Genomic DNA, 24,495 nt, shown 5'->3' with positions numbered 1-24,495 from the left:
AGTGCTTGTGCAACACAAGCACATCTTCATAAATATTTGATTTGATAATTGTACTTGTTTGAAATACTGCAAAGTAAGAGAGTCAGGTTGTATGGAAAAACACTGGATTTCACCAGATAACGCAGTTTTTGTTTCAAATAACATTTTTACAGCTACATAGCAAATTTCAGCAAAGATCACACACATTTTGCAACTGAAAACCAGGTAAAATTAAAGAATCAAAAACCCCACCGTAAGTAGTTTTCAATGCTTCTTCATTTACAATCCCCTTCAAAATGAAGGAAAGGCATATAGGAAATGTCAAAACACACTGTATTATAAAAAGATTTAAGTGTAGGTTATTTTAATCCTTCTATATTGTAGCTACAATGATATATTATGATGGAAGATGACAGGTAGCTTGTCTTTTTTTTTTTTTTCTTCAATGAGATTTACTTTTCTTCTGGAGCTTACTGTGCCACAACTTCTAACACCACCTTTGGTCTTCAGGCAAGGATTGTTTCTCATTTTAGTAAGCATTTTCTTATTTTAGTAAGCACTTATTTAGACTACAATTTCAGAACTTCACTTGGATAATCTTCTCCAAGCTGTGTCACTCAAGAGGATGGGGGGATGAGAAGGAGTAAAAGGAGTAGTAGCAAGTAAGTAGTAGTAATATTAGTAAGCTCAAAAAAACACCTCACTGCCTCTTTACCTGTGGTGCTTTCCCCTTTGTAACATTACTTTTTGGATGTGTATGTTGACATCTAAGCATTCACCTAAACATTTCAGTTCTTAATAATTAAGGTAGTATTTGGCAGATCACAAATGCTTTGAATTAAGCTGTACTTAAGAACTGATATATTCAAGCAGAAGCCATTCTGTACATCACAAAGAAATGCCAGTGACATATAGGTCCAGGGCAACAGTCATTACTTTGACACCAGGATGTTCTATGTCATCTGAAGGCAGTCTCTGAAGTGTATAATGGGGTTGTGGGTTTTTCCTATTTTTTTTTTTTCCCATTTTGGTATTTAAATACGGCCTAGCAAAACTTCCTTGTTATATTTCATGCAATCCCAACCTGTACAAAAAGCTTACTTAAATCCTTGTTTGCATGATGGAAATGCAAGAGGTGGTTTCCTCTGGAACTGAGGTATCTTTGAGTAAACTACTTTGTGCTGAAAATTAAAAAAATTAAACTCTTAACTAGTTATTTTTGTAACTCTTTCAATCAGGAAAATTTGGAATTAGAAATAACTGAAGATCTACAGCTGCTGCAGATGCATTTATGCTTGTCTTTTCCTCATGGATAATATGCAGTGGGGTAGCTTGCTATATTCAGTAGTCAGTGAATGTAGCAAATGAAGTAAAGCAATCCTTGTATACGCTTCCAGGGGGCTGCATGTGGAGGAAAAGTACTGTAAGGTGGTTGCCAATTTAACTTTCCAAAGCCCTGATTGAACCATAGCCAGCTGGTGCATTACCTTTACAATCTCAAGTTGCAGATTGGTTCTAACAAGTACAACAGAGGGAGTCCCTGCACCTTTGTACTCTACAGGTAGCTGCCTTTGTGAAAAGCCACGCAGAGCACACCAATGAAAAGTTTCAGGTTGTTAAAGATGGACACACCGTGTAAAGCCATGAAAATCTTGCTGAAACATAAGGAGTGGTGATGGGGATTTACTGGCTTCTTTCTCTCATGCAGGGAGGTAGCTTCATGACCCGTGCTCTGTTGCAGCAGTCCATTAGAATTGCTTTCTAAAAATGCTCTTGAAATCACGATGGGTTTAGGTGGGGTAAGATAAATAAACTAGGGGGGTTAATTGCATTAAGAACATCTGGTAAGAAGGCAGTAACTAAGAAACTTGAATTTTTTACTATGCAATGTAGGTCAGGTTGTGATCTTGTGCTCTTGTCTTCATGAGGAGCTTTCAGTGCTATTTACCAGCTTGGCTATAGCTTTTCTGTTAGTTGAACATGTGACAGATGGGCTTTGAGTAACAGCTAAGGAAAATGTTGGTCTGAGTGGTGTTGCTGTTTCCTACATATGCTTTTTTTTTAACTGTCAAAACAGGTTATTAAAATTAACGAGGTCACTAGTGTCACTGTAAAGTGGTTTTCAGGTTAAAACTCTGGAACTGTAAGTGTCCTTATGGGTATGGAAAAGGAGTACAGGATGGAGAAGAAGTATGGTAATAGAGCATGCTTTCATCTCAGAAACACTCCTTGAGTTCTTGGATAAATTCTTTTATTATAGGCTTAGCAATTTTTAAACTAGTAGCATTGCTCAATAAACTATCACTTTGACTTTACTGAGGCTTTAATTAGCTTACATAATACATATATACATTACATAGCTCTTACAAGCTATGATAAGCTTTAATTCTGGGATGAACACATCCAGCTCTCTTTATGTTTTCTCGTCCTCTATTCACCTTTGTTTTCCTGCTTTCCCAGATATTTGGGGCACTAAGGAAACACCTTCACAGTAAAACACAAATTCTTTCATGTATTACTTACGGCACCTGGGTAAACATCTTTTTGTCCCATAGCACTGGGATAAAACACAGGGGTTTATAGAGGGAGTGAGCTGTCCATCTGCGGGGCAGGAATTAAGTTACAGGTCAGTGAGATGGGGCTTGGTGGGTCCCTACCCCTCAGCACATCTCCAGGGCTCTACTGTTTTACAAGTGTAATAGGTTGTCGGAAAAGGCTGAAGAATAGCTGCAGTTGCATATTGTGTCGTTGCAGCAGTTTGAAAAGCCAAGACACGGTGTGGGCTGTCGGGATCTGCCGCATGAAACACACCTGGAGGGACAGGGCAGCAGTGTCATCAACATTCCGTGGGCAGCCTCTTGATGAAGGCTCCGTCGCCGCGGCCCGACGGGGAGGGAAGATGGGAGGGCTCCGGTTGCCGTGCGGGGATACCGAGAGCTCTCCCCTCCGCCGCTCCCGCTCCGGTGCCTGCAGCCGCTCCGGCTGGGAGAGGGCAGCGCTCCCCTCCGAACCGCGCTGGGGCTGCCGCTCCCCCTCCAGGCTCCGGGGCGCAGTCGGGGCTGATCCCAGGGGTCCCGCCCCCCTTTTCTCCTACTCTCCCCGTCGAACAACCCTGCCTCCCGCTGCCGGTGGGGGGGGCTGGCTCGGCGGCTGCTCCCCGAGAGCCGAGCACCACCCTCCCCCTGACCGGGGCCATCGCAGCATCGCTTTTTTCCCTGGCCCCGCGGGCTGCCGGGGCCCAGGGGGGGGCGGTGTCTCCGCGGGGCCGAGTGCATCCCGCCAGCCTTCCGCAGGCGCGGTCCCGGCGGCAGCGCCGCCTCCCTCCCTGGCAGAGCGGGCGGCGGCATCGGCAGAGCCTCTACCGGGACGCCCCGCATAGGTAAAGCGGCCGCTGTGGTGGGGACGGGGGGGGGTCTGCCCGACGGCACCTGCTGCCCGACAGTCCCGGCCCCAAGGGGCGGGAGGGTGAGCGCCGGGGCGGCGGCGTTGGGTGCCGGGCTGCGGGTCGCCCGGTACCGTCCCCGGGTCGCACGTCGAGCCCCGGGGAGTGAGGCGCTGGCGGAGTTCTGACGGCTGTGAGCAGGGGAAAACGCTGCCCGTGGGCTCTCAGTTACCGTCCAAGGTCCCAAAAGTGAGGAGAAGCAGGACTTTTTCCCTACATGTATGTTATGCGTGGTGTTTTTTGTGTGTGTTTCTTCTTGTTTTCATTATTTTGCTTCGAGAGCTGCTCGTGTTTGGTTTTTTTCAGTTCTTGTCCATAAGTAGACAAGGTATTTAGGAAGTGCTGGCCTTTCTTAGCTGGAGCAAAAGGACTTTTTGGATTACTTTAGCTTCTTTAACAAGTGAAAAATGGAAAGGAAATAAAAAACTTTCTAAGGGTAAAATTATGAGAAGCAACCTTTGAAGCAGTTTTTAGTAGCATGTTGCTGGGACACTGCTGTGTGCATCTTATAGATTAGTGTTCTCAAGTTCTTTGGTTCTTACACAGAAGAAAGGGCTCTAAATTTTTTTTTTTTTTTTTTTTTTTGGTGGCTATACTCCTGCCTCTGTATTTGGTCCTATTTAAAGACTGGTGTACTATGTCACTATAAGGCACATGAATATGATAGGAAGCCTAAGAGATTACACATGTTTTTTCTGTTGCAGAGATAATTTGCTTTGTACCACATTTTGTGAAAATAGAATTTCAGGGGGCATTTGAATAAGAGGCATTTTCCCACACAGACAGAAAATGCGCTGTATTCTTTGACTTCAGTATGAAAAACTGATAGGGTAAAATCTTTCCTAAAAGATGAACGGTGAAAATTTTAGGTTAAGTGCATGCTTTTATTTTTCCAAAGAGGTGTTTCAATATCTAGGGCAACAAAGAAAGTGATCATGTGTGTGTATCTTAATACTTATCTACCAGGAAATCAAGTTGGCCTTCTCAGGGGACTTGTAAATTCGACATTTCTGTAGGCACTTTGTTGTGTAAGATCAGGGAGGAGTATTCCTCATCTGGATCAGAAGATGCTGCTGTTACTCAGGAGAAGTTTCTTTGAGAATAGTTCCTTTTTGGGCTGTTTCAGAGGGGTATGGGGTCTGGCATCTTTTTGGCCAAAATAAAACACCTTAAACTAGAACTTGCACCAGGGCATAGGAAGGTTAGCGTGTGACTAGTTCAATGATTCAGAAGATTCAGTTCCAATATTTGGCTTTGCTAGCCAGAAACCAGCTCACTGAGTGGCCACATATCAGTTAGTTGTCACCTGCACAACTCGGTGTCCCGTTTATAGATGGGAGGTGCAGTAATCTCAGAGCAGAAATGCACATTCTCTGCACCTTCTACAAGTAAGTCGTTTCACTTCTAGGGTGCTACTTAGAAGAGAAAGGAGAATTTATGTCATCTTGCATGTTTGTGCCCAGGTACTGAAGCTACAGAAGTCTTAATTTGCTCCTCTCCCTCTCTCTCTCTGTCTCTGCATTTGAATATTACTGCATCTGTTGCATCTTCTCACTCCCTGCCTCTGGAATATTTGTAGAATTTTTGTCAATCTTGTTTCCTGCAGTTCTTCAAGATTTACAGCATTTTCAAAAATTTACAGGTTTTTCTATTGACTAGTTTACAGTTTTCAAAGCGTGAGTTGTATATTTCAGCCTTAGCATCGTTAAAACACTCTGCATTAATGATAAGAAGAGGACTGTGAGGTGGAGAAGTCATCCTCAATGTAAGCCACTTTTATAAATATGAGAATTATATCTCATGAGTTTTGGTATCTAAAATGTATTTCTTGCTCTTAAAGGCTGTAGTTCTGTTGTGCTATTCTAGCTGTTCATGCAAGTGTAATGCAAATTGCAAAAGCATCATTAAAAACAAGGTATATCCCAAATATACCAAATGTTGTTCAATAGTTACAGCAGTCTGGTGGATGGCCAAGCCTGAGAAATCTTGAAGCATTATAGAGAACCCTGCAGGATGAATGAAGTGCATTTGTAGAACCAAACATTTCTGGTCCACTTCTTTGCTACCTTGTCAGTAAACAGTACAATGGTGCTGTATGAAGTCATTCAGGATTTTTGCTTTTCCTTTGGTCTCATGGCTTCAAAGTGCTCAAACTAGGGAGCAGTAAATTATAAAAGTCAATGAAAAATTAATCATTGGAAAGCTATTATCACTGTCAAAATGGGCAGTAAGGGAGGTGAGACACATGTCCAGATTTTATTTTGCTTTATTGGCTACATATTTATTGGTTACATTTTTTGTCTTTCAGTAATTTATAACCCTCATTTCACATTTCTAAAACGTAGAGCCCCGTTTTATTTTTAGCTGAAACGAAAATGTTATATTAATGATGTTAATACGGGAATGCATAAAGAATGCATTTTGCTGACATTAGGAACAGGCTTCTGTCTAAGAGGCATTTTTCTAGAGTTGTTTTAGTATTTTTACGTAAAAATCTATTTTTAAAAGGTTAAAAAATGTGACCCTTTTATGAAGACTCAAATATTTTTCCATGTTAAGGAGCACAAAATGGCTGTGACTTTAATGAATTAAAGAAATATGATAGCCTTGGATAGGGGGATTTTTTCTTTTTTTTTTTTTTTTGAGGAAGATTTAAGTTTCTTTGTGTCTCAATTTGTTAGAAAGAGCTCTTTTAAAAGGCATTTAGCTGCATTTTTTTCTGTTCACTTGTAAAGTAATCAACACTTGTGCAAGCCACTTCATTATAAATTTAATAGGCAAGGGTTTGTTTTACCTCCTGGTTTGAATACTGTTAGAAGGCAGTGAAAGAGTATGCTTTAGAAACTGCTAGCTCAGGCTATGAAATTAAACCAAACTTTGAATGAAACGAAACTTTGTACCCTTCCCATATCCCATGCTTTAGATGATCAGGAGAACCAATTGTTAAAACAAAAGATTGTGTTAAAAATCTAGGCTGTAAATGTGTAAAACTCTGACTTTGGGAATTTAGTGTTTATTGGGTGCGTAATGTCAGCATTCTATTTTTTCCTTTCATTAAATTCCTCCAAACTCTTTTAATCATGTCCAGAGCAAGGATCTCCATGTTAAAGAACATTTCCTATCACATAGACCTGTTGTCTGTGCACTGCTGTTCCTGGTGCCTGGGAAGCTGTGGGCAAGCCTTAGGGTATACACATGTAACATAACTCAGCAGAAGCTATAAATTAAAAAAATACACTTTGGTTGAGTTGTGCTTGTTGAGAGAAAGTAGTGGGATGAACATTATTAATGGAAACTGGCTGGTCTGTGGGCACCACACTGGATTCTCGCTGTTTTTGAGGAGTATTTAGATTTGAGAAACATAAACACAGTATGTGCCGTAATTTGTACCCATCTTAGAGGCCGTCCCATCAGGTAGCACCTACCCACCTACAGACCCACCTACCCACCACAGACTATTGCATGGTTAGAAAAATAAAATACTGATTATGGTGACATGTTACATAGTCAAGAAATGGAAGAGAGCTCAGTTGCACAGGCTGCTCTGCTGCTGCTTAAGGAGCCTTGGAAACTGGGTACAGCTGCAGTTAAGTCAACCTTTAACTCTGAGTTAAGTCAAAAGTCAAGTCCCAACCAGTGGCTGCTGGGTCACAGAGCGGCATCAGAGCCAGAGAGTCCTATCTTGAGCTTCTCTATGTCTTTCTCCCACAGGTACATCTTTTACTGACAGGAAGGAGGAGAAAGTTGAGTTCTGAGTTTTAAGTCTGAATCAGGAAGTAGTCTGAATCAGGAAGTGTCCTTTTGTGTTTAGGAAAATGCTGAAATTATACAGTACGTGCTAGGACATCAAAATAGCAGTTACAGTGTTGGCTGAAGGGTCACCTTGCAAACCAGTTGAAATGCCTGAGATTCAGATAATGATTTCCCTTATGCAATTTCTTCAGTGCGTACAAAGTAAAAATACTTGAAAACTGAAGTCTTCTCCATTAAAAATTCCATAAAACTTCCATCTACCTAGTGTTTTATTTTCCACTGATTTATTTCCTTATGTGGTCCTTTTAATGTGTCTTGGTAATTGGGTAAACTAGTCTATAAAATGCTAACATGTGTAATGTTGAAATAAATTTGATCTATGAGAGTCAAATAATTGGCAGCCAATAAAAATATACAAAGTGAGAAGTGTTAGAGGGATTATTGAAATATCTCATGTAGAAACCCAAACTACTTGTTGATTTTCATTTCAATAACTTGAGCTGGCCTGGAGACCAGCAATAATGTTTGACACGAGGTTTAGGGGGAGATTGTAGATTGAAAAAGTTAGTTACATAAAATTATTTTCAAAAATTTTTGCTCTTTTTCTACCTTTAGCTCTACCTTTCAGCTCTACTGAAACACACGCTGCAAATCTCTCCAGTTTCTAGCACATCACAATAAATTAATCTGTTAAATTTACTGCTAAAGTGGATGCTGAGGAGGGTTTCTTTCTATGTATAGGTGAATCCTACTACTGCTGATGTTGGCTTGAGCTCAGTATTTGTGGGCAGTGCCTGAAACATGACCTGTTTGCCTGTTCGGTGCCCGTCCTGCTGGTTTCTGTGTCAGAGGCACAGATGTCAGTGGGAGAGATCAGGTGTTGATGCTGGGCAGCTCAGCAGCCCCTTCTCTGTGTGGAGCATAGAATCATAGAATTGGCTGGGTTGGAAGGGACCTCAGAGATCATCAAGTCCAACCCTTGAGCCAGCATTGCGGTTGCTAGACTGTGGCACCAAGTGCCACATCCAGTCTCTTTTTAAATATCCCCAGGGACGGAGAATCCACTACTTCCCTGGGCAGCCCATTCCAATGCTTGATCACCCTCTCCGTAAAGAAATTCTTTCTAATATCTAACCTAAACTTCCCCTGGCACAACTTAAGACCATGCCCTCTTGTTTTGCTGAGAGTTGCCTGGGAAAAAAAAACCAACCCCCACCTGGCTACACCCTCCTTTCAGGGAGTTGTAGAGAGTGATGAGGTCTCCGCTGAGCCTCCTCTTCTTCAGGCTGAACAGCCCCAGCTCCCTCAGCCTCTCCTCATAGGGTCTGTGCTTGAGTCCCTTCACCAGACTGGTTGCCCTCCTTTGGACCCGCTCCAGGACCTCGATATCCTTCCTGAACTGAGGGGCCCAGAACTGGACACAGTACTCGAGGTGTGGCCTCACCAGCGCTGAGTTACAGGGGCAGAATCACTTCCTTGGACCTGCTGGCCACGCTGTTCCTGATACAGGCCAGGATGCCATTGGCCTTCTTGGCCACCTGGTCCTGGACTGATCCTCAGGACTTGGGAGCCGTGGCACCTCATGGGCACTGGGGACTCTGATTTTTTGGGGAGCTGAACAGCTCCTTGCCATACAGAGGAGATGAGTAGGGTGATAGTGTCTCCTCCAGTGCCTGGCTTTGTAATGGAGGTTGCACAAGAGCTTGCTTCGTAGCAGAGCTGAGTATTTCCTCCCTGTGTGTATCCTCTTCTTGTTCCTGCCCCTCCCAGCCACTCCCAGCAGCTCAGCTGAGTTACTATAAGCCCCAGATGAAGGAAAGACATGAACAATTAATGAATTTTTTTTTTCAACCATCACTCTTGAGAACGTGAGATAAATAGAAGGAGCTGCTTAATGAGAGGGAGCTGCTTAGTGCTGCTTAGTGACCTTCACTCTTCTGCAAGAGGCAGGAGTACCATTAGGTACCCCTTTGTTTTCAGGAAACACCATTTTAGATCCTGGTTTGTTAGGGGAGCACATGTCAAAAATACTGTTTGAGGATAAGCTAAATCCTCAGGTTATCGTATTGAGCGTAGTATTTCTGAACGTGTAAACTCCCAGGGGATCCATAGTGTGACACAAGCAAAGCGTGGAGGAAACTGGAGTCAAGATGGCATCATCTCTCCAGTGAGTTATGTTTGTGTTATCCAGTACAAAAGAAGTTTATGGTACTGGTAGTGCAATGGTAATACCCTAAGGAAGGGCTAGGTTATGCCACCTTGTTCACATTTGCAGTATAACAGATTAGTAGGCCAGACACCTGCCTTTCTCATCCTTGCAGAGCAGGAAGATGTTGATATGTCCCTTGGGGCTCTGGATGTCAATACAGTCATAAAACAGAAGTGACCAAGAGTAGGTCTTACACTGTTGGCATAATGATCTGAATGTATTTTGCAGAGAAGATGGCGGGGTTTGGATGTTTTCCTTTAAAGAGGGAGAACTATTGCAGGTGAAGGGCTTTTACACAGCAGAATAGAACCGTGGTGTAAAACAGCTGGCTGGCAGTCAGCCATGAAGTGATGCCCTGTAAATATGCTATCTATGTGTGGCAGTAATTGTGAGTTGGTGACAGGTCTGGGACAGAAGTTAATGTCCTTCATCTGTTCTGTAAGGTGACACTTGTGAAAAGCTCTATCTTGAAGTATGCCAAGTGGAATTAACGTCACGATTTCTTAATTTCACTTATAACCCTATATTCTTCTGTATAAGCAGAATAGCACTTCCCATGCTGCTGCTTTTAACATTGGCTTCAGGATGCTGTTGCTGGAGACTGCAGAGCTTTGTCAAAGTGAGATGCCTTTGTGTCATTTGTGAGGTACCACCTTCCCCTGCAGAAAATAAGAAACCCCTCTATCCAAGTCACTTCTTACTAATCTGGCTGGATTAGTGTTTGTTTTAATACCTTTTTTAATACCTTTGTCTTACAATACAAAAGTTTGGTTTTGATTTGTTTTGGTTTGTTTTATTATTTTGTTTCTTGTTTGGTTGGAGGTTTTTTGTTTGTTTTGTTTTTTCTTTTTTTCCTGAATATCTGTAGTCAGTGATTTTGCCTTCTCTTTTGAAACTATACTGCAGTCAAACCTCAAGAATATAGGTACTTACAAATGTAGATGAATAGATGGGCACCAGGAGGTGTGCATTAACAAACTTGTGGTTTAGAAGCGTGTACAGGGGTGGTGGGTTTTTGGTTTTGATTGAAGCTGTACATTTAGTTTATGCAGGTTGTAGACAGGGAACTTTTCAAATCCCACCTGACTCAGAGTAGGCTCTACCTAAGCTTCAACAGGCAATGAGCTGCACAACTGTTGTTCTAAGAAACTGCTCAGCTGTAAAAACAAGGCCATATCTGAGTGAAGATATGAACCTCTTTTTTTGCACAATATTTCAGCAAGTAGAAGACGACTTCTGTGTAGTTGTTTGGTCCACCTTGCTGTTTTAAAGATGCAGAGTTGCTTCTGGTATACTTTTCTCGTTTGATAGGAATATTGTTTTTAGAGTATGAATTTTGATGATGTAGTGAGTTTGAAGTAGAATAATAGTAATCAGAATTGCTATGATGACTGTAATTATAGACTTCCTGGTGACAACTTGTATCAGTAGCTTGCTGTTAAAGGTAGTTAAGTCAGCCTGCCTTTGAGATATCTCAGCTGCTAAAAAACCAGCACCAGACACTTGCAATAATGGTGTGGAGTAAAAGTTGCTACAGCTACATCTTGGGGTCAACTTCATTTTTTTTCCTCTAGAGATAAGAAATGCTGCAATTCCCACTAATTCATTAGCTGCAACTACAAATATTTCAGCGGCTGGGCTCAGCATGACCTTTTTTATTTACTAGATCTATTGTGTGAAAAGCACACAGCATGTGAACTAAGACCAGCCACTCCTCCTCCAGGCTCATACGAGCATTGTCACACCAACCTTTACTCATTCTGGGGAAATCTGGGGCAACTGAATAGCTGGTAAACTTAGTATCTTTTTTTCCTCCCTAATTTAAGAAAATGTTGACTTGTTTGTAGACATGAATGCCCCCTGATCAGTGTAATAATTCTACTGGTTTATTCTGTTTCTAGGTGCTGTGACAATGGAGTTGAGCTGCCATGAAGTACCTCTTTATGTAAGTTCTGCTACACCAGGCTTCCGCCCGGAGAGTCTCTTTCATTTGGGTAACAGCTCTTTCAAAAGCAGGGTGAATGAAACCAAAAACTATTCTCTGGTTGTCTGAGGCTGCAGGCTGTTGAATGTTGCTGTCTGATGGAGGCGCGTGTAGGGATGATGGTTTTTCAGTACTGTGGCTCAGTTGTCTGAAATAAGTTTAAAATTATTTCTCCCTTATGATTTTTTTCTCCTTTCAGTAGTCGCAACTGCAGTTTTCTAAAGGAGAGTTACTTTCTGTGAAGAGATACCACTCACTCTTTCCCCCCCCCCCCACAATTTATGGCTGTTTTTTTCTCTAAATATTTGAAGTTACTATTCCCTGCACTTTCTTGAAGCAGGAAATGTTATGCTATGTCAAAAAGGGAGTAAGTTAAAGGTTGTAATTAAATGGATTATTTTCTGTAAAACCTGAAGTGATTGCTTAAAATAGGTGAACTGAGAGTTCAAAACTAGATAGTAAGAGGTGTGAGAACAGGCATTTGATAAATATTATTTACTTGGTGCTGTTAGCACGAGGATTAAAACTTGGGCAATCTAGTAATTATTATTAACAAACCATGGCTGGCTTGTTCTGCTGTGGTTTGCAGTGAGAATGGTAGTAGCAGAGGTAGGTTTGTGTCTAGGATGGTAGTTGGAAGGCTGTGAATGTGTTCCAAAAGGGTGGTAAGAAGACAAAGCAAAGATAGAAGCAAAACAATTCTCTGCTTATTGTGATGAGCTGGAGGTGGAGGAGTACAAACACCCTGTACCCCAGAGCACTGCAGGAACATAAAGGATTGCTACTGCGCCAGCACCAGTTTTCATTGCATTTGTCAGCTTGAGAGTGGAAATGTCAGGCTTGAAAAAATTAGGTGGAATATCTTTAAAGGCAATGGGAGGAAGTGGGCTGGGGATTTATGAGGCCACCTCATGTTATATTGATTATGTGGTGCAAGGTTTTTAAACTTTGACAGAGATGAATAATCAAGGACATGGTACTAATGGATAAAATTCCACATGGATTTATCATAGGTCACTGTATCAGAGGGATCTGGTACAGAACCCTTGCAAGGGAAGGCCATCTAATCCACTCTCCTGCAGTAAACAGGAGATCAGGTTGCTCAGAGCCTCGACAACCCTCACCTTGAGTATCTCCAGGGATATAGCCTCCCTGGCAACCTCTTCCATTTTAACACTGCCCTATGGTGAAGAACGTTTTCCTAAGATCCAATCTAAATCTAATTTCTTCTCTAATTTAAAATCATTCCCACTCATCCTGTCACTACAGACCCTTGCAAACAGTCCATCTCCAGCCTTCCTGTAGGGCCCCTTCAGATACTGGAAGGCTGCTAGTATGTCTCCCCAGAGCTTTCTTTTCTCCAGGCTGAACAACCCCAGGACCTTCAGTCTGTCTTTGTAGCAGAGGTGTTCCAGCCCCCTGATAATTCTCATGGCCCTCCTCTGGACCTGCTCCATCAGGTCTATAGTCCATGAAGGATCATGCATAAGGCTGGTTCTGTTTAATATTTTGATTACAGCCCTAAGAGCCACACATAAGCTTGTGGAATCTGTATAAATCTGTGACCATCATAATACTGTGAGATGTCAGTTTATATTGAGGACAATTCAGTTATTACATGAAGAGATTTATTTTTCTCACTTGCTACTTAATCCAGTTTAAAATAGAGTGATGAAAATCTTTGTATTTGGGGACTAATAGTGATACATCTGTTTTGAACCAGGGAACTCATCAGGTGGAGTCGGAGAGGGCTTTGGGTGTATTGCTTATTTGTAGAGTGATGCATACAATTTATTTGGGAACATTCATCCTAAATTGAGAGCCTGCACCAGCCCTGAGCTTTGGTAACTTGCTAGTTGTTGTCTGCAGCCTCTCTCCAGCCTAGGTGGGTAAATCCCAGAGTCTCCTAACTTACTGAAAACCCAATGAGAGTGGTTTGGATTTGCCTTTAGGCAGCCACCAGTTGTTTTCTTGTGGGGGGAGGAGGTGGAGGTGGTTTCCTCTAGGTCTCCAGTGTTCCAATAAGCCCAAGAAAAGTGGTGAAATATGGACTTCTAGAGGTTTGGAGCAGGTACACCTGTGGTGAGTTTCCCCAAAACTGGGACTATAATATTTTTTTAACAGCCTCCTATATTTTGTGTAGTAGTGTGTGTGTGTGTGTGTGTGTGTGTGTGTATGTGTGAACAAGGTTATGTAAAGCTTCCAGGTCTTCTGGAGCAAATGGGGAGGGGCTCTAGGAACAGCCTCAGGTAACTGAGGAGGATGCAAAGTTGTCTCTTAACCTTCATCTGAAACTTGAGGAGGTCTTGGCAGACCTCATACTTCCCATCTGAGGTTGATGCAGTTCCTCTGGTGAGTTAGTGTCTGAAACTGCTGCAGCTTCACAGCCTTGCTTGTCACAGTAATGTTCCTCATGTGAATCTGTGTATTTGGGAGTATCAGAGGGTTCTTCCTATCTTGAAAAAGTCCTTGAATAAAAGCTTTTTTTTGGTCTTTGTTGGGTCCAATTATTTGCTCAGTTATGGAAATATCTTCCAACTGCTCCTGCTTTATTTCCAGGATGTGACTGGAGATCACAGTCAAGTCAACATTTAAATTAGACATGAAAGTCCTTTCTGATTGTTCAGTTTCTCAGTTTCCATTAAGCTGTTTTCTGGCTAGCTGAGTTTGCCTAAAATCTGTTGAATCTTCATCCATAAGCAAGGGCAGAGAACATCACATAGACTTGTATTGCAGTGAATCCAGGTATTTCTCTGATGTCTTCCAGACTTTTTTAAAGGGCACCATGTAACTACACAGTACCAGGTCGTAGCAATTGTGTACTGTTGACATGCAACTATAAAAATATTGGTGTACAGCCGTAACACATTCCTTTCAGCAGAAAAAGTGGAAGAGATCAGAAGGTAGGAAGTAATCTCTTATTTCCAGCCTCTAAGAAAGTAGATCTCTCTCTCAATGAAGAAAACCTACACTATATGCTGGGTCCAAAATTAGGAGGCTTTTCAGGCTGTATTTAAACATCCTTAAAATCTGTATCAACTGGATTTTGTACTCTTCTTTATTCTAGGAATATTTATCTGAGAGATTTGTACTGCATGTCAGATTATCTGAGAATTAGCTGCTTATAGTACACATCTTAAAAGATAATATGCAGGGTACACTGTTGACTTGCTGCATGTGAGCAGCTATTACACAGCCGAAGGGGGCACTTCAAATTGTCATGTTTTGTCAGTACTGAATTTTGTTGCATGTCCAAACCAGTATGCATAACCTGGATGACTGAGTGATCTCTGGGGTTTGTTGGTTTTTTTTTGTTGTTTTGTTTTGCTATATAAGGGGGAATACATTCACAAAGCTCAAGAACCTTTCTGGGCAATATAATTTGTGTGAAATATGATTTTAAAATACTCTATTAAATTATACAACTTCAAAAATGTGTAATTTTGATTCATTTCTCTTTATAAGTAGGTTTTTTTCTGCATCAATACAATTATAATTAGTTACAACACACATAAATGTCACAGTTTAAAAAAATAATTGATAATGTAACAGAAAATTAAATATTTTAAGCACATGCGTTTCATTTAATTTGAGGAGCCTGTTTCCAGCTTCTAGACAGCAAAATACTTTTTATCAAATCATAAAATTACTCCTTATAAACTTGTCTAGTTTTTAGCATTGGCAATGATAAATTGAAACATCCTACATGATATCTCTTCTTTCAGAAGATAATAATAATGTTTAAATAAGCAGAGCTTTAAATACCTTTTGCCCTCTGAAATGAAACTTTTTAAAGTGATACGAATTAAATTATACTTATCCATTTTTTTTCTGTAAGGAGAGCAGCAAGCTGAGTCTTTATTTCATAGTGTACTAAAACCAGCATATGGAATAAAATCATTCTGCCTTTTAGGCAGCTGCTGTTTTAATTGTAGATGGAAAAAAAGCCTGTCCATGAAAGATAAAAAGCAAAATATTTGATGAAGCACTTTAATATCTCAAAAGAATTTATGCATGGCAATTATTCCTTCTTCTGAAGCAGTTTCTAACTTAGAAAAATGAATCTTTCTGATGAAAAAGCCTTCCTTCTTATGTAATGGCAGGTGACTGCATTATGTTTGGGGTTTATTTTAAAGAAACATTACATAAGATCATTGCTGATATTTGACGTTAGCAAAGAAATATCCTGCTGACATGGGGCAAACATACTGTGGGAGTACTCAACTCTCAAGAGCAGAAAATAAGTAATCTCAGAAGTTTGTAAATTATTCTCTGCTGAGAGCATCATAAATGTTTCCCGTGGGAGTAGCAGAGAGAAGTAGCAATGCTGAGCCATAGAGGATACCCACGTCAGTTTCCTATAGAGATCAGAGGGGCCTCATCTCCCAAGGAGATGATGCTGGAGGTTATGTGTAGATTCTGTTTTTCCAAAGAAGTATTTGGATGCTAATTCCCTGGGAAGAGGCAGAAGCATAGACTCCCAGCTTTGAGACTGAAAAATTCCAGTAAAATAAATCTTTCACATGGTCCTACACTGTTCTCAAAATGCACTTTTTTAAGGTATTGCATGTTCCTGCTTACAACCACTGATCAAATCTTAATTAACTTCTTTTGGATTCTGCTACACCAAACCTCTCCCTCTTAAGTGTCTTTGCTGCTTTGTTCTTGTTTGAGGATGGGTTGTGTTTCTTACACTGTTAAAGCTTCTTGGTGATGCTTGGGTGCCAAGGACAGAGGGGTGCTTATGTATTCAATGTTTAATACTGATATATTGTAGTCCTACAAAAAGCAAGGGTTCATCAGATTTTCCTCTGACTGTGTCATGGAGAGCTGAGGGCACCAGGCTGCTCACAGCCCTGGAACATCTGAGTGCCTGAAGGCTCCTGCCTTGGATGAGCCCAGGTCTTTGTCTGGGCTCGGTCTACAGAGTGACAAGCATGTCAAATTCTCTGGGGTTTCTTCTTTCCTCAACTTTTTTTTCTGTTCAGTGTGCTTAATCTTAGTGTGGTCTTTCTGGACTTTGCATGGTCATGCCTATTCTTTGCACTTCTGGCTATTTGTTTGGGCTAGTGATTTGCTTTGGGCAACCTGATATTAGCTTAATGCTGTTAGCCTCTGTTTTCCAGCACTGTAAAAATGTCAAGGTCTGCTCTTTATAGTGCACTGTTCCTCAGAATGCTCTTCTGTAGTCAGGAGGTATTGTTCAACTTGAAGTTACAACTTGAATTTACAACTTGAATTTACAAAGAAGGTGTAAATGAAGGGTATGTGTAAGTAAAAGTGATGTAAGTGCAGTAGGTGCCTTAAATATAAGAAAGCTGTAGTGAAACACAGTCCTATCCAGGTTTCTCAGATCCCCAACCTAGGATGCTACAATGGAGCAGTATCCTTCCTTTGTTGATCTGTTCAGAAGTTAAACATATCCTTGTGAAAGGTGTGTGGTAGCTTGCTCTGCCTTCACAGTAAGTGAAAGCTGCTTCTAATGTAACTTGCTTATGGCGTGTCCCATCAGGGGAGGTGGATCCCATCTCATTGACAGTTCCAAAGAAAGGTGTGCAGAGGGAGGGATGTGTATGATGTCTTCATTCCCAGCTATCTCCCCTCTGAGAATAAATGGGAACTGGAGGAAATGTCTCAACTTCTTCCTCTTGCCCTGCAACTGAAGCCAAGGGCTGTTCCCATGGGGGTCTGGAGCACTCCAGGCAGTGTGTCCTGAACTGATATACTAGTTTATATGCATGTGTGAGCCTGCACCCCATCCACACCTGGGCTACAGCCAGGTTTGTTATGATCTGTGCTGCTTTCTTCGGTTGAGATCTTGTGGTTCCTCAGGGATGAGTTTGCATAATTCTGTGGGACCCACTTGAAAACATGACTGCTTATTCACACGTACCTTGTTATAGAAGATGTATGAGTAAATAATAGAGGAAAAAGTGAAATAAGGGTTGTATTTCATAACCAAAGAGCACAGACAAGAACAGCAAATTCCTGGACTGATTTTTTAAGGTTCTTCAAAGCACAGCCTGCTATATTGTTGGGCAGTTTAACCACCTGGATTTCTGTAGGTGAGAAACATGGTGAAGCTGAATCGATTATAAAATGTTTTAGTTCACAGATAAGCTAATTTCATTATCCAGTAAAAAAAGACATTAGGCAGTAGACACTGGCCAAGGAATGAAGCTCTGTCCAGGCAGCTGCCAGAGATCCATCCTGCCTTGCCATGTTGCTGGTGTTCGTGTTCCCCCACTGGATTAGCCCTGGTACTGTTGTGCCATCCGCACATTTGCCAGCGGTGCCATGGAAGGGGAAAAATAATTACGGAGTTTCATCATGGACCTTTTGCATAAACTATTTCCAGGCCTGTTTCAGAATATGCATGGCAGAGGAATACAGCAGAGGAAATGAAAAATAAGTTTCAGATTAGGAGTCAGAGTCCTGTTGAAAAGATCAGAAAGCAAAAGGTGGTTGAAAGTTCAATCTGCAAAGAGGGTTTTGGTGTGTCCCCAGGGACTGGATTAATTTAATATTGTGTGAGCAACTTGCTAGTTGTGTGAGGAACCCAGAAGTCTTTTTACTCTGAAGTTTTCTGAAGTGTTCTGTGTTTGTTGATGTTGTTCCAGCTGAAGGCAATGGTAAAGTGCACTCTAATGTTCACACACTTCTGAATGCTTCTGAAATTTTTGTTTTTGCACTGGGGCTTGTGCAAAAGGTGATTAGACAAATAGGGGTTTATTTTTGCTTTAGCAGTGTGTCCAGGAATAATTTGAGCACATCTGCTGGAAAATGCTCAGATGTCCATAGGCAGAGGGGCTCTGTAAACACTTGATGAGACAAGTGAAAAGTTGTGGATCATCTTTTTTGTCAGGAAAAAATTCTAATTTTTTTTCCTAAAGTATTTTATTGATTATTTTATTTATTTTATTTAGTGTGTAGGTTTCATGTGCCTGAGAATTGGAAAACGCACGTAACAGAAATAATTCAACATCATTACTGTTTTCTAAAAGGAATAAAGTTCATACTGACACAAAATTCCAGAGTGCTTTTGCACAGTATGAATAGGTAGTGGCACAGAACTTTTGTTTATGTGGCAATTTAGAAATGTAGAAGAGTCTTGTGGTTAAAAATTGCAAATGTGTTTCCAGCATTCGTTTTCTAATGCACAAAGCTGTATTCACTGGCTGGATCCAGGGCTGGCTGGGGTCGTGTTTTGTTGTTGACCCCTCTGGGACCCTGCTCAGCTCTTTTGTAGGCGACTTGTGTGGGGCACATGGAAGAATATGCACAGGCTGGCTTGTATCTCTTGCAGACTTACTGCTGGAATGAGACTGACGTGTGAAAGAATGGGATCTATTTTAAAAGATAAGAAAGAAAAGAGCGGGTACTTCAGAGCATGTACATCAGCAGTTGGATCATTTTTTTTCTCCCCTGGTATATTATTTCCCCTCACTTTTTGTTTTCTTGCTCAGTCCTTATGTTGGGATTTTTCTGGGCTGAGACTTTGTGCTTAGAGGTATTTGTGTACTGTCTGCAACATTAGAGCCCTCATGTCACACAGGGCATGAGAATAATATGTACTCTATCTGATTTATGTATTTTAAGTCAAGTCAACTGAAAGAGAGAACCTCTTTTTTTTTTTTTTTTTTTTTTTTAGGTAACAGTTATATGTCAGAATGAGTGCTCTTTTTCTATTAATATGCCTTATTGCAGAAGTCTTCTGACCTGTACAATAATAGCTCATGCCCAAGGTTGATAATTCCTGTGTGATTTTATACAGAGGAATTTATACAACATAAATTGTGTTGCAAATTGACAGCAAAACACTGAATGATATTTTTAATGACAGACCAACAAGAATGTTAATACATGTTTTGGCACTGTGTAATGCTGGAAACTACTTTTTTTCTTCATAATTTTTTCCCCATCTTTCTGCTAAAGTCATCCAGGCTATTTTTATTTCTCTCCATCAGTTCCAGAATTAGAATGTATCTCATTCTCCGCAAGTATTTATTACTTTGCCATATGGGAGACTGAAAACTTTTCTCCACCTTATCTGTTGTGACAGTTTGATGGTGCACTCAACACAGCTTTAGGACTGCTGGTGATAAGTTTAAGAAAATAGTCGCCATGTGATGCGAAGTGCTGATCTGCTATATACTTGCTCTCTGGTTCAGATTGTTTAGAAACATTGTTAAATTAATTCTGAAAAGTCAGTATGATCAGGTGCTGTCTCTTTTCCTGCTGGTGGCACACTGAAGGCATAAAAAGCACAAATTCTGTGTACACTAAATATAATGTGCTCTCAGCAAAAATGAGATTGTGTGCCCAGGCCTGGCATGGGTCAGATTAGTACAGCTGGGTGTTGCTCTTGTGGTGATGTGTAAATGGTCTTGCTGCCAGCTGGACCTTTAATTGAGAGATAAGTTTTGCCAGCCTGTGCAGATGAATCTAGTGGATACTTTCTGTTCATCTGTATGATATGCAGAATCTTTGAGGGAATTCTTGCTCTTGGCTGAGTTTCTGCAGCCACGTACTTGTTATGGTATATAGTGTCTGAGTTTCTGCATTTGGAGCTAGAATACATCTCTGAAATGGCTGGTTGTTCAGGTTATACTAAACTTATGTGCCTTTTGATCTTCAGTTATGAGTTATTCCCTTCAGAACCCTGGTTCTTCCTTTGCCCCTGCCATCCCCCTGTATACCAGTATAGTGCATCATGAAAGCTTTACGTGACACCTGCAATGCTGGGCCAGCTTTTTGGACTGCCTCCCTGCTGCATGCCACAAGGTTTCTTTGTGGTCTAAAATTGTGCTAGGCTTCCTATGCAACCTTGGTGAACCATAAGCTCCTGCTCTGTTTGAGCCTCACGTGTCTTTGGTGTTGTTGCTTCGCAGTGGGAATGAAACCAATGCAAACTGGGAGAGCTGACAGAAGCTAAACAAAAAGCAAAGGGCTGACTGAGAGACTGCAACAGTAGAAATTAATATTGAGGAGGGGGATTTTTTTGTGATGAGATGATACTATAGAAAATGGGGACCTGGAAAGCATCCGGGCTTGTTGCATGTGCACTGGATAAGATGCATCAATATGTCTAATACATGTTTCTTTTTAAAATGTATAACATTAGAGGAAGCTGAGCCAGAGAAGTGTAGAGACTTGGAGACAAATGAATGGCATCACCTGTTCCAAGGTATCTTCTTTTTGAAGGAATTATATTTGATCCCAGATGACTGGAGGCTTGCCAGTGTGACACCCATCTGCAAGGGCTGGAAAGAGGATCCAGAGACTTACAGGCCTGTCAGCCTGACCTCGGTGGCCTGAAAAATTAATAGAGAAGTTCATCTTGAGTGTGCACACATGGCAAGTGCAGGACAAGCACGAGATCAGGCCCAGCCAGCATGGGTTCAGGTCCTGATTGACCAACCTGATCTCATTCTGTGACCAGGTGACCCACCTAGTGGATGAGGGAAAGGCCACTTGCATCCCAGAATATAATCTGAAAGATGCTTCAGGCAAGGTCCCAGAACAACCTTGAAGAGAAAAGCACTAAGAGAAAGAGTAATTTCTTAATGGAGACTGATAAGCTATCCTCTTTTGGTATGAAGTATCAGCAAGTTCATCACTTCAGTTAAGATGAAATACCTTTTGAAAAGGAAAAGTAAGTGGTAGTAGAAGATACTGGGAAAGGCTGAGACTTGTCTGCCTGGAATTCAGTAAAGCCCTTGATGTCATCTTCCACAGCATTCTCCTAGAAAAACTGGTGGCATAGACAGGTGTAGTCTTCATTGGGTTAAAAACTGGCTTCATGGGCAGGCCCAGAGAGCTATAGTAAAGTGAGTTAAGCCCAGTTGGTGGCCAGTAAGTAGTGGCATTCCCCAGGGCTCAGTGTCTTCATCAGTGATCTAGGTGAGGGATTGAGTGCCCTTTTTTCTTGCTCTTTGGACAAGAACAGAGAGCTGACTCAGCTGCTAATCACCAGGCTTCCCTTGTGCTGTCTCACCTTAAATGAATGTGGGGGAGATGCTTCTTACTTTTGCCCAGAGGCGTTTGCATAAATGTTTCCTCTGCATTTCTTACAAAGCTGCCTCATTCTGAGTAAGTACATACAAATATTTGGTGTGTAAAGCTTGTGTTTGGAGGAAGTGCTGTGGCGAGTTTTCTGCACGCATTCAGTGTCTTGTGCACGGTGTGGAGGCTGAAGATCAGTGATTTACCTGGTGAAAATGAGAGACCTTCTTGGGGTGTTAGTAGCTTTGCAGTGGAGGTCATCAAGGGGCTGGCTCTACTGAAAGCAACTATATGTACATACTAAATTTTTATAAAAATATATATTTAAGCTTTTGGGCAATGTGCAATACTAAATATGCTCATATCATCATGTACCTTTTCTCCAGTTTGTTTGTGAAATTGTTCTTGTTCTGCTACTCTGGATAGAAAAGACATTTATTATACTCAGTTGCTTCTCCTTTTAAGTCATTCAGTTGGAGAAAAAACCTGCACCCTATTTTTGTTTAGGGTGTTGTTAGTTATACAGTTAGAACATTAATGCTTATAGAGAGATGTTAAACTTCTATCTCCTATTTTTCATTTTGTTACTGCTTTCCATTGCTGAGTGTAATTTCTGTTTCATTGTGTGTTCAGCCTTGAATCTGATTGCATTCCATCCAATTAGAAGACATTCTTTCTTAAACAAGTCCGTGACAACCTTTACAGCAATTTGATGACAAGAAGTACTTGGTGGATGCTGTAAAAAATCACTGAGCATTAGAAAGGCTTTTTTATAACTTTTTCCTTGGTATTGTTGTTTTGTGTTTATTTTAAATTTCCTTACTGCTTTTTAGCATCTTTTTTGTAGGATTGTTTGTTGTTGTAGCTAATTTGCACCAAAGGTCATTAAAACTGTATGGCTGCTCTGGGAAAGTAACTATTGTCATCTAAGTACAACTAAAATATATTTAAATGGTTCACCGAAGCGGGAAGAGCCCTTCTTGCTCCTAGGGCTGATCCTGAGGCCTCGGGGCTTAGCCCATTCCTGGACGATGTCCTAGGGCTGTTCCTGGGGCTCCGGGATCTACCCCTTCTTGCCTGCTCCTGGGGCTCCTTGAGCTGTGGGCTTCTCAATCCTCACTGAAGAGTGAGAGCTCTCTCTGTGGGTGTCAGCTGCTCTCTTATTGGCCCCGTGCTCCTGCACATGCTCAGGAGGGAGGCCAGACACAGGTGAACCCACACCCACTCATCAGTAACTCAGGGCACCTGGTCCTGTCTCACTACAGTTCACCTTAAAATAGATTTTCTGAAATAAGTATTTTGAATAATGAAGAAAATTAATGTTAAATTGTAGTAGGTAGTGACAGCTTATATAGAGGAAAAAAAAAACCCTATAATTCCTACCAATATTTGGGGTTTAGCATTTACTTTGAGGTGTTGGGACCTGCATTTTGGAAACAAGAAGCCTTTTTTTCCTACCCTGCATACAGATATTTTTCTTAGAGCATATGGTGTTGGTTTGTACCTTTGAATTTACAGATAATATTTTTGAAAGGGCTGGAAAAAATATTATTTCTGAAGCTATCAAGGTTGTTGTACAGTTTGTTAAAGACATTTTAGCTTACTTTAGAATTCATTATTTTTATGGTAAGAGACAGTAGGGAAAATAGAATTATCCAGGCTGTGTATGCAACGGTAGGAAGCAATCACTGGAGTTTAAGTGTTAGCCAGTGTGATCTCCTGGATCTGGAAACCTGTAAAGGTCTTTTTGAGTTGCACTTTTTTTTACTGGGGCAAGTTGCTGGTGAAAAAGATGTTGTTGCCTAAATGAAGTTGAAGAGGAAGAAACGCCATTCAGGTTAAGTGCTAACTTCTCAGGTTAACTTATTTGGTAGGATGAGGAGTGACTTGCAGCACACTGGAAGTGCCATGGTCACCCATTGGCCCACCCTGCCTTCCTGCGAGGCTCCATGCCTCAGCCATGAGAATTTTCTGCCTCCTTTCCCCTCTTCTCCTCATGAGGAACCTGCTCCAACCCCTCAGTGGGACGCAGAAGAGCATCAGAGCATGGCTAGATGTGGGAGCTCTTCTCTGGAGGCTGTAGGAAGTCTGCTCTTTGCTGATTCCTACCCAGGATGTGGGGCTTGGGGGAACTTGCTGCTGCATGCCCAACCCAGTCAGCTCTCAAATGCCCAGAGAAACCAAAGGAAAGCATATGGCTGAAAAACCTGTTTGGTTACACTGAAAGCATGCACTGAAAGATCTGGCGAGAGATGGGGTACACGTACCTCAGCATTGGGAAAAGGATCTTCGCACAGGATTTAGCAGCCCTCATTGACAGGGCTTTAAACTGGGCTCAAAGAGGGGAAGGGGATAAAACCAGGGTCACTAGAGATGAGCCTTTATTCTGCCATCCCACTCAAGGTGAGAAATGGTGAGATACATACATCAGGACAACAAAAACACAGGGCTCAATACTAGCAAATAATAATAGGTTAGTTAGCCATGAAAGTGTCTGGAAATGATCAAATACCAAAAATGAAAACTGATTGCCTGACTGCCTCTCTGAAATGCTTATATACCAATGCATGGAGTATGTGGAATAAACAGGAGGAGTTAGAGATCTGCATTAAGTTGCATGGCTGGGATGTAATTGCAGTCACTGAAATGTGGTGGGACAGCTCCCATGACTGGAATGCTGTCATGGATGGCTATGCACTATTTAGGAAAGACAGATTAACAGGGAGAGATGGTGGTGTTGCTCCTCATGTGCGAGAGCAACTGGAACGTGCTGAGTTCTGTCCATGGGGGGAGGTGGAATGGGTTGAAAGCTTGTGGGTAAGAATTTAGGGGTCATGCAAATGGGGGTGAAACTGATACAGGTGTCTACTATAGACCACCAACCCAAGAGGAAGGTTCTGATGAGGCCTTCTATCCTCAACTGTAAGTAGCCACTAGATCACACTCTTTAGTACTTGAGTGACTTCAGTCACCCTGATATTTGTTGGAAAGCCCATACAGCCAGCCATAAAGGCTCTTGCAGTGCACTGATGGTAACTTTCTGATGCAGCTAGTTGAAGAGCCAATGAAGAGAAGTGCACTGTTGGACCTTGTATTAATGAAGAGAGGTTTGGTTTGGAATTT

General features: G+C 41.5%; 1 protein-coding gene across 1 annotated transcript in view; it reads left to right on the top strand.

The window, feature by feature from the left end:
* Window positions 1-3,306: 3,306 nt before the first annotated feature.
* ARHGEF28 (Rho guanine nucleotide exchange factor 28) overlaps window positions 3,307-24,495 on the top strand; it is a 127,446-nt gene continuing 106,257 nt past the window's right edge. The window contains 2 exon segments of the mRNA XM_030467965.1: window positions 3,307-3,358; window positions 11,285-11,328. Of these exon segments, the coding sequence (XP_030323825.1) occupies window positions 11,296-11,328 (33 nt within the window). The 5' untranslated portion in view covers window positions 3,307-3,358; window positions 11,285-11,295.

This window comes from Calypte anna, chromosome Z, assembly GCF_003957555.1.
Source record: "Calypte anna isolate BGI_N300 chromosome Z, bCalAnn1_v1.p, whole genome shotgun sequence".
NCBI lineage: Eukaryota > Metazoa > Chordata > Aves > Apodiformes > Trochilidae > Calypte > Calypte anna.
The sequence above is the reverse complement of the archived record's forward strand: the minus strand, read 5'-3'. Positions and strand labels throughout refer to the sequence as shown.